Genomic DNA, 20,858 nt, shown 5'->3' with positions numbered 1-20,858 from the left:
TGTGTCTTTCCTCCATGCTTCCTTCCTTTCCAAATGTAAAATCTAATTGGATATATTTACTTGAAAAGATTAAGGGCACAAAACACTCCTTCCATTCTCTATGACATTCAGATGAAAACTCCACACCGCATCAGTTCATTCATGGACTGCAGGCACAGATGCACAACAGCTACTGCCTATGGCAGCACATACTGATGCTGCCCATCACTATTTCAGAAAATGTTGATGTTTTCTCTCCTTTTTCATCTTTAAGCAATACAAGTCATCAAAATGACTGCACATGAGCAGGTTAATGCAGTGAGACTGCTACCAAGAACAACTTGCCTTTTTTTAATCTTGAATCTAAAAATAATTCAGCAATCATCAAGTAACAGATCATTAAAAAAACACGCTAGTAAAATACTTTGGTGGTTTCCATTCTTTAAGGTACTTCAGAGAAAAAAGAAAATACACATTTTGAAATTTAAAGCAATAAGAAAAACTGAAGCTACTTTCCAATCATTGTGGCTTTCAGGATGTGCTACAGCTTGGCAGTGATTCCAGAACTTGGCCATCCAATAACTCATTACTGAAATTTTACATCGTTAATAAGAGCAGAAGGCCAATCACACACACAGTCCATAGGCTCGCTGTGGATGAAGAGGTGCCTTCACTTTCAGGCTTTCCAAGGCAGCTCCCAGGCAGAAGGATCCCTGAACTCAGCAACACAGATGTGCAACAAGTGGTCCATCAACACAACTGCATTACAGCTCAAGTCTTAACCAGTTGGAACCCCTGCATTTAAACACAGGTGTTTTTCAGAAGTGAAACCTCATTTATAAAGCAAGGCCTGCTGACTTGCAATGCGCATCCAAATGCCTCAGCACTGCCTCTGGAAGTGGATAAGGTATGCAGTTTAAAAAAAATGGCATTGCAGTATCACCTCTTAAGCAGCAGTTCCCTCTCTGTGCTTTGGTTGATATTTTATGCTCAGCTGACTGACACCACAGCCCTGTGTTTTCCCCAGTGCAGTCTCCTGACACGAGGCACTTGTCCTTCTGACATCAAATCTAATAACCTGCAGTGAACACATCTGTGCACATTTGCCTCAAGAGAGATGACAAAGACCATCATGGCCATCCTGCCTACTGCTGTCCCACAGGACAGCATCCCGTCCTGCTGCACCACTACAAAAAGGTGCAAACCTTCCTCCATTCTTTATTTGCATTTATTGCCTATCTGTAAGCCTTAGCCCATTTAACTGCTGTAAAATTAATTTGATTTGCACTTCCTGAAGCACCTGTTCAGCTACAGCACTGCCTCCTCCAACAGACTGAGCCTGCAGGACTCAGGAGCTCGATGACTACTTTGGTTGGTCCAAAGGGAGGACGGGAATTTAAAATGGAGAACACCTCTTCTATAGGCTTCCAAATTAAGGAGTGTATGTGCACAAAGGGCTGTCAGCAAGGAAAAAAAAAGAATAATCTCAATTAAAATGCTCATGCTAAAATTTTAGTAGTCTTACTTTATCCACAAATACAGTATGTTTCTATGTTGGATTTGCATAAAGCACATTTTGTTTCAAAACTATTGATTTTTGCTCCCCAAAACAGAGCAGACCTGCTTCAGTACAACTTATTACCAAAGAGGAACCATTAGAAAATAATCAGTTACTTTTTTTCCAAGACCGTCCAAGCAGTGCCTGAGCTCCAGCTGCACTATATTGGGGTTTTCATTTTGTTGTTTTTCTTCTAGCAATCCTGTTTGTTTCCCTGCGTGCATTATTCAAAGCAGATGTGCTGCAGCAGGGAAAAGCCTTCTCCATCTCCTGCTGCAGAAGTCACGCTCTTCTTTCTCTCTGCCCGTTGCACACAAGCACACGCGCGTGCACACGCAGCCCCCGATGCATGCAGAAAGACTCACGCTGTGAACCTGCCTCTGTCCCCACGGCATTTGCAGGGCTGATGTCGGAGCAGTGCATTCCTCGTGCTTTGGATTGCCTCCCCATTTCTTCGGGCTTTTGCTCAGAAGGCAGCTGACAATCATCTTCGTGCTACTGCCCTCTGCTGCTTGGAAATCAGGGATAGGAATAGCGGTGTGCATTGGATTTGTTCTTGATTACAGACTTCCAATTTAAAAAAATAGTGTTTTTAAATCTTTTTAATTAGATCCATTATGTGAGAATTGAGAGCTGTGAAATACAGTTCTTCCCTCTGTTTCAGATAATGTATTACTCAAGTTGCTAATATTGATAGAAACTGCAGTATCTATTTCCAAAGGCTTAGGAAAGGCAATTAAGATGCATATTCAGAAAACATATTGAACAGTTTCCTTCCCAGCAAAATGACACCTGCAGCACACACAGAAGTGAGAGACACAGGGTCGGTCCATCAATGCATTTGTTTGTAGCACTGAATACCTTGCTGGAATTATGAACTGAATTGGATGTTAAAAAACTGCCCTGCTCTCCTTGCAAAGCCAAGTGTGACTATCTCAGTCATTATCAGTGAGGTAAACAGAGACAAACGAGACTTCAGAAGAGCTGCTTTAAAACAGTCCCATACGTTACTAAGCAATTTCTTCCACAAACAAGCTATTCTCATCCGAGTTTCATCTGCTCACAAGTGAGACTCCCCAGGTATTATGTGGAATTACTAGAATTAGCAAGGCTTGTTTTCAACATTTGGAACGCTTCCCTCCCTTTTCTATTCCCGTAAGGCTTAACAGCTTGCCCAGCACTTCAGGCTGCACCAGAGAACAGCAACAGGACAGATGTTTCAAACACAGGTGATGAGGTCATATCTCCTTTGAGCTTGTTACGGGGAGTGCTGAGTGTATTGAAACCAGACCTGAACGAGGCAGCAGACCCATCCTCCTCCTGAGGACATGAAACACAAGCTCTCACTGATCCGTTCCTCACACACATCTGTTCCGACCTTGCAGGCCCAGCAGCAGTGACCTGCTACTCCACAGCATCCCCTCTATTTGCTCCAGCATGATGGCAGCTTTGCAAGAACCACAGAACCATAGAATAGCCTGGGTTGAAAATATAATACAATAATCACTGTGAACCCCCTGCTATGTGCAGGTCACCAACCAGCAGCCCGGGCTGCCCAGAGCCACATCCAGCCTGGCCTTGAATGCCTGCAGGGATGGGGCATCCACAGCCTCCTTGGGCAACCTGTTCCAGTGCCTCACCACCCTCTGGGGGAAAACCTTCCTCCTCATATCCAACCTAAACCTCCCCTGTCTCAGTTTAAAACCATTCCCCCTTGTCCTATCAGAAACAATTCTAAACGTTTATTGCATATGCATAGTAGGAAGAATGGCATTACAAGAGCAATTCAGTTGCTGATTTTTTGCTGCTAACCACACGCCGGCTGTTCTGGAATCCACAGAAAACTACTCCAGCTTACCTACAGATACTCTTACTTCAGATTAAGTGAACTAATGCTGCTATTTCTATTAATTATTTGTTCATTGAGCAGAACAAATTGTCAGCTCTCCAGCAATATATATATGATCCTATTTTAGATTCTGAAGTGTATTAAGTTTTTAATTTAAAAACTAGGGCTATTAGTCGAACATTGTTTGCCTGGTGTCACTTTAATTAATTTCTACATTGGAGAAAGGCTGGCTGGGAGGATGCAATGAATGGAATGCCTAAAACACGACATCAAAGAATGTCAAACTGCTCAGGTTGTCATCTTCTGCATCTCTACAACCCAAAGCTTGCAAGCAGCATGGCACCACGGCAGCACATCACGTGCAGGGCACACACTGAACACCTCCTGATGTGCAAAGCGCTACGGCTCAACAAAGGGACAGAATGATGGAGATGGGAGAAAGGAAGTCAGGTAATCAGAGGAAAGAGACAGATTAGAAACCTTCTAGTCATTCACAAGCACAAAACGCCCAGAAACTCCCACTGCTCTGAGGCTTCAAGCGTTAGTTAATATGAAGTCTAATTATTTTTGCAGTTTGGTATTTTTATTAAACATGCATTGAAATATGAAACCTTCAGCTAATAGAACACATGTGTAGGTAGAGAGAGTTCTTTTTGGAATGATTTCATTAGTTCCACGAACAACGATGCCAGAAAAACAAGATCTAAATTCAGTGCAACTACCAGGACAGACAATTCAGAAGTGGGTGGAAAAATAATGAAGAAAGAAAAAGAAGAAACCAACAACTGCAGTATTCTACAGAGAAGCTGCTGTTTACTGCCAGCATCATGAGCCTTAAAACACATCCATCACCTTGGAAGCTTTACTGATAAAATTTCATGGTAGATTTATGCCATTTTCCCCCGTCGTTCAGATGAACGATCCCATGCTTTGCTCTGAACAAGAAGCAGAACGCTTACAAGGAGCTGGGGCTGCTAAGTGCACATCAGGAGGCAGAACCAAACCTCATCTCGACAGAGAGGATATTTGGAGCCTGCTAATATGTTGTGGTTTAAGATAAAATGATTTACTAAGATAGAGAAAAGGATAACGATGATGACATATATCCATATGAACACATAACAAGTGATGCACAAGCAATTCTCACCTCCCCCAACTGATGCAGAAAGCAGAGAAGAGCAGAAGAGAGCAGAGAATCCCAGCCCCTTCAGAACTTCTTCTATATAATGTCATATGGGACAGAACATCCCTTTGGCCAGTTCAAGTCAGTCCTCATTGTGCTCCCTCCCTGCTCCCTTTGCTGAGAACAGCCTTGGTTCTGCACAGCACTGCTCAGCAGCAGCTACAAACACCAGCATGTTACCAATGCTGCTTTTCTCCTAGAACCAAAACACAGCATCACACCTGAAGGAAACAATTCCATCCCAGCTGAAACTAAGACGTAAGGCCACAAGAACACATGGGAAACAGGAGGATAAGAAGCATTTTCAAAGGAAAAGCAAGTAGTCAAGCTGAGACCTAGTGCTATTAGTAAGTACCTATGTGTCAGCTGGGCACATTGATAAGTGAATGAAGACATCCAAGTGATGCATTATTCACTTCCCTTATTGTCCAACTGCTCAGAGTCCCCTGGCAGGGAATGTTCAAGTTCTTAACCAGGACGAAAAAGGCACGCTCCTGAAAAGCACTGGACAGGTGGGAAAACCACAGAAGTCCTTTTGATCGCAGGTCATGCACAGCCAATGCGAGCTACTGGATTGTTTTGACTTACATTACTGCTGAACCGTATCACATGACAGGTTTCTGTGCTCTTATCCCACTGCCAGTGCCAAGGAAAATGCATTAGTTTCAACTTCCATTCTTAAACCACAAACAGAGTTGAGTTTAACTCATTTTCCTTCGCAGTTTTTATGAGCTAATAGCTCCAGAACTGGTCACTTACCGCAGCTCAGCTGATGAGGAGGAGCCAGCTCAGCTGCTGCGGGAATCATGTGAGTGCTGCTCATCCACCCTGGGGCAAAAGCAGTCCACACGGCCTCAGCTGCTGCTGAAGGTTTTGATGTTGAGTGAAGAAACGAGATAAAATGCCCTGAATAGTTGCTTGCTGCTTGTTTTTGCTCTGCTGGAACACAGCTAAGCAGCAAGTGCTTTCAGGGGACCTGGGTGCTAAATTCATTTCCTACATACACAACCACTCAGAACCAAGCTATCCCCATGAATACCTACACTGCTTGATAGCCCAGGTGTCTTTACACAGACAACCTACTAACATACTGAATGTGCACACGTGTATAAGCACACAACAAGTGCTTTCCGAATGCCATTTTCCAGCACTGTGTGTCCTAACACAACTGGTCAGATGATCAGCAAGACCCAAGCAATGGGCATTTGTGTTTTGGAACCCTTTTTAGTCCAGAAGTATCTCAGCACAAGACAGAGCCGAGTGCTACTGCTGTATGGAAGGACATGCCTGCCCCTGCCTGGCATGGGGGACAGGGTCAGGGAAACATTTAGCATTCAAACACATCCCTTAATATAGCATGAATTGGCAATGATGATTGAGACTACATTCTTTGGCTCTACTTCAGATGCAATTTGTGGCAGGGGAACAATAACGGTACTCAGCTGCGATCGACAAAATTCAAGTTAATTCATACATGCTGCTATCAGAGAGACATCAAACCACCTAGCATTAACCTCTTCAGAAGATGCAATTTTGATATCAATACGTTGCCAAGAAGGAAAAAAGATTGGTATGTTCTAAAACAGAAGTTATCGCACGTACCCAAAATATCATCTTTCCCAGTCTTGCTTCTCAAAAAATAATTTTGATTGAAGTCCCAGTAACAAATATTGAAAGCTTTGGGCTTTTTTAATCTTTATGTTTCATATTGCATCTTTACTGCATACAGTCAAAAGCTCTGAGTGCCAACAGCTGCTCATGGCCTTTGGGTTCGTGAGCCTTTGGGGCAGGGCTGAAACTCCAACCAAATATCTCAGCTTATTCATATTCAACATGTACAGCAAAGTTTCACAACAGGTTTTTCTTTGTTTGTTTTTAAATCAAGTGGTCCACCTAGAAAGCTCCATACAGGAATATTGTTGTGAACACAGGAATAGAATTCAGCATTTAGCAGAGTGTGCCTGAGATCATGTTAACAACACTGCCAACTAACATGGCTCATTTAAACACTTACTGACTCATCACTCAAAGCAAAAACTCTTTTCTTACCTCATGTATGCACATGCACCCAATAAAACCATCTTATCAGAAAGAACAAAAGCAGATGTGAAAGATCTGTTTCTCCCAGAACAGCCATATAATGAAAAAATAGCTGCCTAAAACTCAGCAATAAACGTTCGTCAGTTTGCACAGCCTGCAGCCCACATCTGGCCCCAGCGACAGTTGATAACATGGGAAAGAACATACTGTACACCAAATAATCAATCCAGTTAGTAAACATAGGAGCGAAGAGGCCAAAGAAAGTAGAAAACACGGGGAAAAGCCGATGGCAGGAGGAATGGTACAAGTTTGGTCACACGCTTCAAGCCCACAGACAAAACACTTCAATTTATTCTCTCATTCTGTGAGCTGTTTGCTTAAACAAAGCCCAGAACAGGTTTTGCTCTATAAAACAGACACTCATAATGTGAAATCACTCCAACTGCAATACCAATCATAAAGCAGGCAGGTGCTCAGAGCTCAGCTCGGTTCCTACCTGCCCATCCTGCCCAACGTGCACTTGATGTATCTGCAGGTTTCCCTGTAAAACAAAAAGCATTGACAATTAACAAGCTGTGAATCCAGAAAACTGCTCACTCGTGAAAAAAGCCCGTTTCTCATCTCATTATCAAACCACTTCAATATTAAGGATATCTACTAATTGAGGAAATATTTCTGAGGGCTATCTTGGCAATTCAGATACACTTCAATGCTCAGTGCTCTAACCACAGAGGATAAACAGACTTCTGTTATAAAAAAAGCAAGGAGGGTTTTCAGCACCAGCAAGTTTTCCTAGGATTGTTCTTTTTCCATATATACACATGCAAGTGCCAATGTAAGTCAAAGCCTTACTGAACTACAATCAGCTGCGCAAGACTTATCAGCACAGAACGCTGCCAGAAAGTCACTGTCTGTGCTAACAGGTTTTTGTTTTACCAATATTTGATGCTGAAGGCCAGCATGGTTCTGTTACAGGAACTGCAGCCCTTGCAACAAACTGAATAACATCAAGTGCTTCAAAGGGAACTGCAGCTACAAAGTCTAAAAGTGAAAGAAGAATGGTAACAAAGGGAAGCTTTCGCCCATATGCTCAGGGATGCCTTGTTAAACGCACAAGGACAAACAGAAAACCTGCTGCCCCAACACCAAGAAGGACATTGCTTTCAGGAAAACAAATTAGTTCTTTGATTTGCATGTTTGTTACACTTCCTTTTACTGGCAACACTTCCTCTTTTTTTTTTTTTTTTTTTTTAAGCTGCATACATTGCAATAAACTTAAAACCAGATGTCTGCATCTGTCACAGAGCAACACAACCCTTCACTCTGTCACACCCAACAGCTGCCAACCCACGGATGCAGGCATTTAAACCTCAGCATTGATCACAACTGGTCACACAATGAATGGCTTTTTTCTTTTCCAGCAGCTTTTAAACTATGGTGCACACACCAGAACTGTCTCAGACTCACTGCAGCACATTATGATCCTTTCTTGTTGCTCCCTCGGTTTGAAGAACTTTATCAGGAACACTGTCTTTAATTGTAATGTTTATATAGTATTTATCATAATATTTACCCTTTAATACCTCCCTGTGTCATCACTATTCCTCTACACCAAAAGTGGTTTAAAGAAACATTATTTGGATGCTTTGGAAATGGATTCAACTAACCCACAAAAAGATATGGCTACAAGGAAATCACATACAGTCAATACTGCAGTCAGTATTTATGCTTAACCTTATTTTGCTATTGCTTCCTCATGTAAACAAAGTCTGAGAGCAGAAGAAATAGGACAGCAGCCCCTGCAGTTAGGAGTTTCTATACATTCTTAAATAACCAACAGTTTCCCCACTCAGGTACATGGAGCAGCTGCAGTGTCCTTTTGCCTAAGTGGAAAAAAAGAGTTCAAACTGGAGGGTTCAGTACTGGATTTATCCATTCCCCTTCTATAGTTCAAACGTTATGGGAAAAATTATGAAGTGCAAGGAGCGCAGTGCCAGATTGCTCGATGCATAACGAAGGTAAGTTCACTTCAGTCTGGAATATATCTTCGAGAGATGAAGTCTGACTACTCTCCAGACTCCTGTTGAAGAGTTTACACAATTAAAGACACAGAGCATTCCCAACACATTCAGTCTGCACACCTACAGGAAGTTGCCTCACTCCTCAACGACAACACAAGCACCCAACCCAGATTTCCTACAATGCTCTGAGTACCCAGCTCCGTCTCCAACGAAGACAATTTACCCCAGTCACTGACACCTCACACAGACAGCACAGCCTTCTTGGGTTCTGAAGAGCACGCTCCCAAATCAGGGCCCCACGTTGTACCCACGTGTACCAAAGCTTTGGCTCACCTCGCTGTCCTGCGTGATTTGGACCTGCTCGCCTTGAGGAACCTGGGCTATGTGGAGATGGCCCTGCGGGATCCACAACAAAAGAAAACACCAGGAAGCATCAGAAGGAAACCAAAACTAGAGGAAGAAACTACTCATTTGCATTGAATGCAGTTAAAACATTCACAGTTGTAGGTGGAAGAAAAAGACTTCTCCAATGGAAAACATTTAAGATTGCTTTAACTCAGGTGTAACCATATTTTGCCATCTTTCACAGTCATTTGTTTTCACATCAGAGGAAAAGAAAATGGGCATAATAAAAAAAAGCACATTTATACAGTACATTTCTCTACAAAGGAAGAACCTGCAATTGTGACTGATACGTGGGACTAACAGGAGTTGGCATATAGGCATTACCTCTCCCAAACCGATGAGTTCAAAATAAGAAACCCACTTAAAGGCCTTGGAAACTCAGCTCTTCAAAGAGCTACAACAACGCCACTCACAGATTGTCTCTAAAAGGTTATTTTGAAATCACAGTTACGGTGAGGCACAGTGCCATGTTAACAGCCACCTCTCAAGCTGCTATAAACTGGCATAAAGTTAGCAATTCCAAAGCAGCTACACTGGCTCGTGTTAGCTGAGAATCTGCCCTAGGGGCTTTAATGGGGTTAATGCTCAGCATGGCTGGCCACACCATCCCTGCAGAATGGCATCATGCCTATCATTTGATTGAAACGTGGATAAGAGGCTGGAAGGAATTCCTTGTGCATCCTCACCAGCCCAGAGAGGTCTTTGCCACTGTGATTTACCTGGAGGGAGATTGGATTCTAAATAACCTACTTGGGAGTTTATAAGGCTTTGTGTTCATTTTAATATGCCTGCATGAGACAGAGATTAAAGATAATCATTTGGAATTCTGTCAAAGGCTCTTCTTATTTTATAACACAAGAACAATTGCATGTGATTTTCAAAGAAACACAGATCCCTCTATTTCAAACAGTTTCATTTCCTTTGGAAGGAAACCATCTATTTATAGGGAGAAAAAACATACTGAAAGTATCACTCTGACAATAGAGACTGTATATAAAATTAGAGCACAGCCCAGTCCACGTCGAGATTAGAATCAGTTTTCCTCCTTAACACTAAGCTCTCAGGGCTCCCAGGGAAAAGCAAGGAACATTTAAAAGATCCATTTACAGCATTTTCAAACAAGCAATCCTTTCTGCCTGGGGACAGGTGGGGGGGAGGGGGAGGAAGAAGGTGACTTTATTTGCCTTTGTATCACACAGCATTCCAAAACAGAACTGCTCACTCATCTTTTGCAGATACAGAGCTGGCCTTCAAGGACAGTCTCTTTAGTTTGTTTGTGAATTCCACCAAAACCTTCCTGAATCTTAACTCTTACAGTTTACAGACATTCAGGAAATCCCCAGCATTCAGTTCAACACTCATTTGCTTTAAATACACACAGTATAAATGACTACTGTTATAGGAATGACTCTCAGCCTCACGTGCATCATTCCCTAGAACTAAAAAAGCAACACCATCTTCATCTGCTTCATGTCTCTCCCTACATGCCAGGCAAATTATGACCATGTTTCAGTTGTGGGTCACACTTGATTTTTCTCCCAGATTGCACAACAATTACTTAAAAGATGATTGGTAGACCCAGGTAATTTTTTTAATGAGGCAAACTTTCATCACTTAGATCCACAAACATAACAATTTTGTCCACTGCATCCCTGTATTTCATGTCATTCTCCTCGTACCCTGTCTTTCGAGACTTCAAAGTTCTCTTTAACGATCAACTGACACAAAAAGCAACCAAGATATGTTCCTTAAAGTATACAGGGAAAAACCAAGAGACGAAGAAGCTCACCAGATAACACGGTAAGGTTGTGGCCAAAGTGAGATGAAAGTTCCTCTTTGTCTGCCACCTCTCTCACCGGAGTACTGACAGAAGTATTGGCCAACGCACCCCATTATCCTACCCAAACTCTTCTCTGTAATGGCACTGACCAAAACCCTTGCAACAGGCAGACCACTGGGTATTATGGGCTGCCATGCTGGTCAGTAGCTCTTAAGATTCCCATAGCCTGGTTCCTATGGACAGGGTTTATGTCATCGCACAGGTCTGTACGCATCTCTGCACATTTAGCTCTGCTCTGTGCTTGTACGCAGCCCACAGCCCACACTCAAGGCTCCTGGGTACCTTAAAATCATGAACACAAGCAGAGAAAAAGCTTTAGAAAAAGGTTTACGCCTTATGTAAGTGTGCATAAAAGCTGCAAATCCCAGTTTCCGAAAGCTAATGGCAGATGGACTGCACCCATTGCATCCTCAGGTTTCTACAACAAAGGAGGGAACGTGCAGATGTAATTTACTACTTCTGAATGTTGCATATCAGAAACCACGTGTGTGAGAAACATCACACCATCCATCTTCTCATTGTGTTCCTCTTTTCTTACATATAATTTAAAGAAAAAATGATTATTGCAGTTAAACCGTGGCACACAGGAGCTAAACTAAGGTATGTTTTGTCAGAATACACAAATCTTGTTTAAAAATAATCTTTGCCTGAGCTTTGATAGCAGTCTTGTGGTCAAAAAATGTCAATATTTATAACTTCTGCTTATATACATGTATCTAAATGAATACACATGTAAAGGTTCAGCTAACAGATGTTCAAAAATGCCTGAGAATGCAGTCATACTTGAAAATAAATGAAGCCATGATTCTGTGAATCACATAACTGCATTTTTGTTTTGAAAGTCATAGTTAGAACTATTACTTTAGGGTGAATGGTACGGTTTGTAAGACTGCTGTTAGTATTATGGGAACAAATGCAAGCAAAGGGCCAGGTAGAGACTTGACTTCTCAATTCCACATAGAATCACAGAATGGCCTGGGTCAAAAAGGACCACAAAGACTATCTAGTTCCAACCCCCTGCTGTGTGCAGGTCGCCAACCAGCAGCCCAGGCTGCCCACAGCCACATCCAGCCTGGCCTTGAATGCCTGCAGGGATGGGGCATCCACAGCCTCCTTGGGCAACCTGTTCCAGTGCCTCCCCACCCTCTGGGTGAAAAACTTCCTCCTAATATCCAACCTAAACCTCCCCTGTCTCAGTTTAAAATCATTCCCCCTTGTCCTATCACCATCCACCCTCGTGAACAGCCGTTCCCCTCCTGTTTATACGCTCCCTTCAAGTACTGGAAGGCCACAATGAGGTCTCCCCAGAACCTTCTCTTTTCCAAGCTAAATAAGCCCAGTTCCTTCAACCTTTCCTCACAGGAGATACAGAAATGAATGCATATTTATCTACAATGATTTTGTGAGCAAGTCCTACATGGATATTCTTGCCAATAACTCTTTACACAAGCCTTCAATGTTTATTTTCTGAAAGTCATGCTTACTAAATGACAATGAGTCATTAGGAACAATAAAAAAAAATTCAATTTCAGTTGAAGCAAAGTTTATATTAACGTGGATTGTCTAAACAGAGTAATTTAGAAAAAGCTGAATACATACTACTTGGACTTGTCCATCTTCTCCTATTTGGTGGATCTGAACCTGCTGGGCGTTGGCCAGTGCATAGTGTAGTGCCTGTGGTTGGTTCTGCTGGATCTCATTTGAAGCTGACACTGAGCTCTGAGGACCCTCTGAAAGAGACACAAATCTGCCTTTGTTACATCTGTATATCTCATGCCAGCAGCCGTGCAACAAAGCATTCTTAAAAACAGAGGAATACAAGAAAGCAGATGCAGATCATTTCCACGTCAGTGTTTTTATGCACATCATTGCTCATTTGCTACAGATTTCAATGGAGCCTCAAATGCTGTTTTGACTCTGTGAAAGCATACATTTAAAAAAGCATCTTTTGAATCTAGATTAAGAGATCTGCAAAGGTCAAAGTAACATGACAGGCAAAGCTCGCAGACTTGCTATGCAGCTGAACGCTACAGGACCTGGCTGCTTCCTTCTGCTCGCTGTGACAGCCACCAGGAAAGTCAGCAGTAGATTTTAACCAGAATAACCTGCATTACAAGCTGGCATACATTCACTTATAGGTTTTCCACCTTCGTGGAAAAGATCCTCAAATATAAGAGGCAAGTAAATGAACTAGAATTAGGTTGTAATACACAACCACTCAAATACCATTATTTCTTGAAACCTGAAGTTTTTAATGCATGTGGTGGTCAATGATGACACAATAATGTTGAGAATTCCATACCAGAAGGGTGTAATGGAATACAGGGGAGCAGAGGCAATCTGAGGGAAGACATCACTACAGGTGAATGGCACCAGATACTGCATCCCCATTGGGAAGAGCCCTGAAACATCCCCATGCTGCACAGATGAGTAAGATTCTGCACGAGTCCCAGCTTCTTTTCCTTTTTCCCTACATCTGAGACGACTATGAGAACAGGACTGTCATAACAGGCTCTTAAAATAATGAATTCGAAGAAAGGCTTTTCTATATACAGTGCTTCCACAATCAGTTTAATGGTTTTCTTTTGCTATGCTACAAAAATATTATCAGACGAAATCTTTGAAGCAGCAAGTTTGTTTTACAACGTTTTTTTCCCAGAGTATTTATTGCTCTCACAACGACTTTTACGCTACATGGGAACATAAAACACATTAACATTTAACACACAGTAGCATTCATACTGTAAGGCTTTCAAACCCTTCAAGTGGAGGAAGCCGTAATAAAAATATTTAAGAAGTGCTGTCACTCTACTTCTGCTGTAGATAATTTTCTTACAAGATGTTATGAATTGTTTAAATAAAGGCTGGCAGGGCCTCATCCTGCTCAGAAATTGCTGATGTAGTTTGATTTTAAGCACAACCAGTGGAACGGGAAGCTGGTTTTCATAAGTTTTTCATACTTCTTAATACCCCACGATTAATCTGAGAACAGAGCGCTGCTTTCACAAGACTGAGCTTTATTCAATCATACAAAAATTTTAATGGAAATGTCCTTTAATAAAATTATCCATTTGGTTTTGTTCTTTCATTGTGCCTGCAAATGTTTGTGGAAGAAGACAATTAAGTCTGAACACAGGGATTGCAAACGAATTCAATGCCACCAAGCTTGTATTTACTTCTTTGCTGAAAAGTTCAGTTGTTTGATAATTCAACCAAACAGCTGTAATCATGTCAACAATCCGCAAATGTGTAACTACAAGCAGAACACTAATGGGATAGCTCAGTAAGCACCACAAGTATATGGCTTTGGTACCAGGTAACACCCCAAAACGCATCGCTTCTTAAATACAGTCCTGTTGGTCACTGTGCAATTCCAATACTTCCCACACTGCTGTTCAGCATCCAGGACAGGGTTAACCATTTCTGTATCTGGTATGAGAAATTTCCACGGCAGCCAAATAGAAGTGCCATGGCCTGGAGCCACGTTACGACACCTGCTCGTGCTTTCCATGGCCAGTGGCTTCGTCATGACCACTTCAATGCTGATTCTGTCTTCCCACTGCCCTGCTGCAAAACTCAACAGCTGAGTTACAGCCCAACATCGACACAGACCAGGTGTCCAAATACATGAGCCTTCACTTAGATAAGCATACATGTACCTATGTATCTTCATATCCACACACTATACAGATGTACACAAGTGTCAAGTACTAATATATTATATGGAAAAATTCATTTTTAACTTTATAAACCATCTTTTGCTCACAGATGCCAGAAGGTAAGCTGTTCAGAAGGGAACAGAAGATAAGGACTGACTGCTATCCTGTTGTATATATTTTGCATGCTCCATCATAAATAGTTTTCATGTTGACTTCACTGCAACAACCACAGTTGGCTCAATTTTATTTGTTTTGTGATTTTTTTTCCCCTTTTTTCCTCTTTGAGAATAAAGAAGAGGATTGAAATGTGTCTAATAACAAAACATCCTTTATGATCACCGCTCCTCTCCAAATATCTGACCAGACAAAAGCAATATTTATCCATTTTTAAACATCCCCCATTAAAAACAAACACAAACATGAATAGCACACAGCTTGAATAGAGAATATGTCAACAGTTATAAATCACCATCATGTAAACTATCTGGCTTTGCATGTACAACTTTGATACGTTAGAGAATCCCTGGCACAGAGAAGCCACACAGCTGAACTCGTGCTGTGCAACGCTTGGACATCAGCTGAGCAGCACACAGCACTGCTACTGAGCACGTTCCTATGGCAATCCCAAAGCACCCCCATGGAGATGAGTTTGGAGCTACCCAGAGAACAGCACTGCTGCCCTGACCATTCCACAGCTGGTTATGCTGTGATACAGGAGGAAAAAAAAAAAGTTGAAGTACTCCTCCTTCCCTTGAGCATTTGTTTCTTCCTGTTCTCCCTAGACTTTGCATTGCACGAGTTCTCATTTTGGAAGGAAATGGAGGAGGTTAGGATTCTGCAGTTGATGGGATTTCAGCTAAGTCCCCTCACTTGTATGCTGCCATTCTAAAGTGCTTTGCTTCCCCGCAGGCTCCACATTTCTGCTTACGGCCTGGGATGTGTTTTCTTATCTCCTTGAAATGTAGTGCTAGCAAGGAAAGGTTAATGGGCAGATGAAGAAAAGCACTCTTTAAAAACAAGAAAAAGGGAGAAAGGGGGTGGGAAATACACCATTACCCAGGACTACAACTCTATCTTGTAAACCATTATCTCAACCTGACTCACCCAGTGCTAAGCAGCTCCAGTTTTGCAGAACTGCTTTGAAGATTTGGCCATGCCATCTTTTTTCACATGTGTCAGCTTGGCAGACTGAGCACTTCAGCCCAAATCCACATGTAAATCCCAAAGTCATGGGCCTAACTAATAATTCCAACATGGAAAACTGTGATAACAGCTTTAACAATCTTAAGAGAAATTAAAAGAAAAGGAGAGAAGGCACTCTGCAGTTAATCCTCCTCTCGAAAAACTCATTTCCTACTCCCTTCCCTCCACAGACTGCTAACGAACTTAAAAAGAACATCTCTCTAAATTATCATGGCAGCCACGTGCCCAACTTCTATCAGAAAAAGGGAGAGCAAAAGCACACATTAAGGAGCAGCCCATTGGCTCAGAGACGAGCGACCCGCTGCAATTAATGCCTCAAGTCCAACAACAGGCAAAGGAAGAGCCAGAAAAAATAAGGAAACAACTTCTGTCTCCATTTAACAGTCTGCTACAACTTTATGCAAGCCATAAATCTTGTGGATACTGTCAAGCTGCTCAGTCAATTAAACGTAGACCAATCTTAATAAGCATCCAAGGGGGTGGAGTACAGAGAGGCGTTCACTGGTATCTCCCTACCAGCTTCCTGATCCCAGTCTGCAGCTCAGTTCCCTTCAGCTCTTAAAACATGAACAGTACATGACAACGGGTGCCAAAAACCTGTGGGGTCTGGGCAAGGACTGTGGGCTCAGCTTTGTGCTCTCTGTCACACTTCCACTGCTAATTTTTCCTTATCATGAAAGGAACAGAGAGGAAATCTGTTATCATTTCCACACGCACAATGCAAATCGAAGCCACACACTGTGAGGATTTCGATGCACAAGCAGCAGAAAAAGCATACAAGTTTGGATGTGTTCAACGAGTGGAGAAGAATTAAGCTCAAGAACAGCAATTCTTTTTGGATGTCAATATTTCAAAGTTATTTATTACGTGTGCAATAACTCAGTGCTCATAAAACCCACCAAACCACAGAGTAGATGAGGTTGGAGGAGACCTCTGGAGATCACCTAATCCAAGCCCCCTGCTCAAACCAGGCTCAACCACAGCAGTTTGCTCAGGACTGCAACCAGCTGGAGATGGAATCCCTGCAGCCTCGCTGGGCTAGCTGGTGCTGTGGTCAACCACCCCTAAGATCCCTCGAAAGCAGAGCAGCACAAGTCAGGTCACAGGCAGGTGAGTTCCAGACTGCTGTGTTTTATTTTATTTTTTAAACGAAGCGAATTAATTGCTTCTAAAAAGCACCCCTGGAAAATCAAGAACCATAATTCATAGGAGAGGGAGCACAGCAGAGCAGGAGCCGTGCTGATCTGACACTATTTCAAGAACCAACACAAATACTATTTCCAATGATAGAGCTGAAACCAGGACACACATTGAGTTGTTCAACAATTTTTCACTGCCAAACCGAAAAAGATGAAGCCATTCCACACTTCTCACATAGCAACATTCAAGAAACACTGTGATACACATTGAGATGGACTCCATGATCTTTGTGGATCCCTTCCAGTTCAGGATATTCTATTACTCTGTGATTCAACAAAGGAGAATGGTGCTCCTTTACAACATCTGAAGCAAGTGCCAATAACTTTTGTTGATTTAAACATATACCACTATATGAAGATATAATAGAAAGCCACCTTGCTATTATCAGATCCCAGAGAGAGGTGATGAAAATAATATTACTTCAAGCCAAACAACTGCTTTGGATTTGAGTCTTTTTTTTTTTTTTCCTGTTGTACCTTTTCATCCCAACTTTGACATGAACAACAAGATATTACAAGTTCATAGTCAGAAAAACATTGCCAAGCTGTGGAAAAAGAATTCATTTGGAGAATGTGGAGTTCATTCGTTCGCACTCAGGTCCTCAAAATCATATTTAATCATCACTTAATGATTACAGTTATGATAATTAAATCAACACTTAATGAGAACAGCTCAGCTGCATGGCAGACACTACGCATCTACTCAGTATATTTGTTGATGGCAATGGAGCATCTTCAATAAGAAGTGTTTTCTGAATGCTATGGGAACATAAAAATCACAGAATCACAGAATGCCCTGGGTTGCAAAGGCCCACAGTGCTCATCCAGTCCCAACCCCCTGCTGTGTGCAGGTCACCAACCAGCAGCCCAGGCTGCCCAGAGCCACATCCAGCCTGGCCTTGGATGCCTGCAGGGATGGGGCATCCACAGCCTCCTTGGGCAACCTGTTCCAGTGCCTCACCACACTTCCAGAGTAAGCCCTAAAACTTCCTTAGGAAATGGTGACCATTTTGCTATTAATCAGAAGGTGTTATTCCATGATTATTCCTAATCCTTTTTTAAGCAATACATGGAGAAATACAAAAATGCCTAATACATACAAAGGGGCACGGAGCAAATATTACACAGTGAAACCAGTCACAGATATTCCTCTGCAGAGCACACCTAGAAGCTGACCTAACAGCCTTGGTAACAATAGTGGGAAAGACAGGTTCTCAAGTAGCTGGATTCCAGACCATTTGAGGCTCACCTTAACTTGCCCCTTGAAACAAACACTACCATAAAAGCTGTCTGGGTTCATATGTAACACTTTAAAAAGCCGTACTTGACAGCTATGTTGTCATAACTGTGAAATACAGACCTCCTTTACTTCAGAGCTGTGAAATATTACTTCTCTTTCCTGCTAACTGGCAGCAGGAATTCTGCTATATCCACTATACAGCATATATAATAAGGAACAGATGCCTGTGAATTATGATGCTGTAATTCCATCGAGGGCTTCCAGAGATGTCAAACCACAAAGACAAAGCCTGAGCAGCTCACAGAGATACCTGAACAGACCAGGATTATTGCAGCAATGACAGTTACCTTTCTGAACAGCGTGTGAATCTGTCCTCTTCCTTTCTATCTTCGATTCTTCCCTTCTTCTGACTCAGCCCCTTATCCGTCCCACCATCCTACTCTTCCTCCTACCTCTTCTTCCTTCAGGTGAAATCCCACTCCCACCTGCCTTAAGAATGCAATTAGTTTCCCTGAGGACCACCTGGCTCTGAGAAAAGGGCTGTTTTTCTAACACTGCTTTCACAGTGGGTGTGAATGTAGTGGTGAATTCATCCAACATCTTTACAGCCTCCCAGAAACCGATGCCAGTGACATTCTTAGCAAGAGCAATATTTTAAAGAAATTAACAAAAAACTCAGAATCCATGGAACATTTTCACGTACCATTACCAAAGGCAGATGTTAATGCTATTGCCAGCTCTCTACTTTTAGCTGCACGGCTTATATACAGTCCTGCAAATGACATGTCAAGACGCCTCGACTGACCTTCACCATACTTCAGACCCTATTTTGGGTCTCCATCATTTTTAGGAGCATACTTCAGACGTGCAGCCGCCTCTTTGCTACCCAGAGGAGCTGAGACGTGCTGTACAGTGGGAGCCCCAGGATGCACAGAGCACTGGGGAAACACAGGAGATGACAGGACCAGCTCAAATCCCAGGAGTTACCCCAGGAGCATCCGTACCCAAGGAAGAAGATAATTCTGAGTGGTGTTTGTGGAACTGGGATAGGGCTAAAAGGAAACATCTGGAGGTTTAGCTTAATGAAAGAAACAACCCACGACATACTACTTTATGGCTTTCTGAAGTTAAGAACTCCCTGAATCTGTGCTTTACGTCCCTATGCTGGTCTCTCCAAAGCTCCCAACCAGGAGATTAAAGATAATATTTTTTAATAATAAATCTCAATGACAGTCAAAGTGTACGGCCTAATGAGCACAGGCCTGTAACAATCCCTTACTACTGCATTTTTACTCTAAGGAGACCGAAAATAAAAATCCCATCAACATATATATACGGCTTATGGTTATCATTAGGTTGATTAGTTGTTTTAATTTGAAAATTTTGGATTTGATTCCCAGTTCCAGCACATAAAATTTTCCATTGAAAGCAGATTTTGGCTTTCTTTGCATGAGATACAGTGGTTAGTGTTAACATGCAACCAAAAATTTTATGCAGGCAAATAAACTTGCTTCCTTTTCTTTGGGCTCACTTCCAAAACACTGGTTTTAATATACGATGTACAAATGTCCCATAACACTGCTTTATATTAAAAGCATGAGCCAGAAACGTCCTATGAGAACACTTCTTAGCTCAGTATTTTTCATTTGTTATTATTATTCATGCCTACGCACCTATGTGGAAACACAGAATCAGCTACAACATATTTAATTTCTACAGAGAAAAATACTTTATGAACAAAATTTAGCACGTCCCACTGAATGGTGTGAACACACGGAGGAAGGTTGTTTGACTCCACTCATGAATGTCAGTTACAGATGAAATACTTTGACCTTTTAGTTAAAATCTATCATGGTAAGTTACACACGTGATGCTGCACGTTGTGAATTGTTTCCATTAGCACACAGGATGGACATTCCCAACCATACCAGTAAAGTCAGTTCAGAGAACACACAAATCACCAAAGGCAACTCTCTGATGGAAGGGGATGTGCTACGCTTTCCTTCCTGACAAATCCATATTCTACAACTTCTTTAGAAACAGTTTCCCTTCTCCCTCTCCTTTTGGTGCACAAACACGCCTCTTGTTTCCTTTCTTGGGTCAGCAGTATGTTCCAACCAGTGGTTTTACAGCCACAGTTTGTAGAAGCAATAGATGTTCTTGCTACCTGAGACTGACTACAGTATGAGCCCCAGGAGGCCACCAAGGACTCTACATACACCAGAAGGTGGCTGGATTGCACTGAATCTATAATGATTTAACTATGAGTGGCTGCCTCCAATTACCAAATGAACACTGCAGTCACTCCTTGAGGAGCACTGCTCGTATTGTAATGAGTAACGGAGCAGTCTCCTTACCAATGATAAACGGTACTTAAAAAATAATAATAACACAAAATCCACTAAAAAAAACAGAGAGGGAGATTGTCTCAATTTATTTTCCTTATTAAAAAAAAAAATCAAGTTTGCAGGTACAACATGCATCAATCACAGCTATATCTTAAGAAAAAAATCTGTAATGCGATGCAACGTGCAGCAGTAACAGCAGAGAAGCAAAGCCCTAGGCTACAGCAAGTGAAGGCTTGCTCAAATGCAACAGCCACAGACACAGGAATAAAAGAAGCTGCTTACCTTCAGAAGGCATCAGGTACACAGGAAGCACCACCACAATACCCTCACCTCC

General features: G+C 42.1%; 1 protein-coding gene across 4 annotated transcripts in view; it reads right to left on the bottom strand.

The window, feature by feature from the left end:
* The window catches only part of BANP (BTG3 associated nuclear protein), a 52,301-nt gene that overhangs the window by 15,097 nt on the left and 16,346 nt on the right, over positions 1 to 20,858 (bottom strand). For 3 of the 4 annotated variants that reach the window (XM_019619872.2, XM_019619874.2, XM_019619876.2), the window contains exons 3-5: positions 12,475 to 12,605; positions 8,964 to 9,035; positions 7,106 to 7,150 (exon numbers count right to left, since the gene is read on the bottom strand). In XM_019619872.2, the coding sequence (XP_019475417.1) occupies positions 7,106 to 7,150; positions 8,964 to 9,035; positions 12,475 to 12,605 (248 nt within the window). The remainder of the gene's footprint in view (positions 1 to 7,105; positions 7,151 to 8,963; positions 9,036 to 12,474; positions 12,606 to 20,858) is intronic. The other variant, XM_031555465.1, reaches the window with a different exon arrangement.

The sequence above is a fragment of the Meleagris gallopavo genome, chromosome 13 (genome assembly GCF_000146605.3).
Source record: "Meleagris gallopavo isolate NT-WF06-2002-E0010 breed Aviagen turkey brand Nicholas breeding stock chromosome 13, Turkey_5.1, whole genome shotgun sequence".
Lineage (NCBI taxonomy): Eukaryota > Metazoa > Chordata > Aves > Galliformes > Phasianidae > Meleagris > Meleagris gallopavo.
Note: the sequence above shows the minus strand (reverse complement) of the source record. Positions and strands in the feature narration are given on the sequence as shown.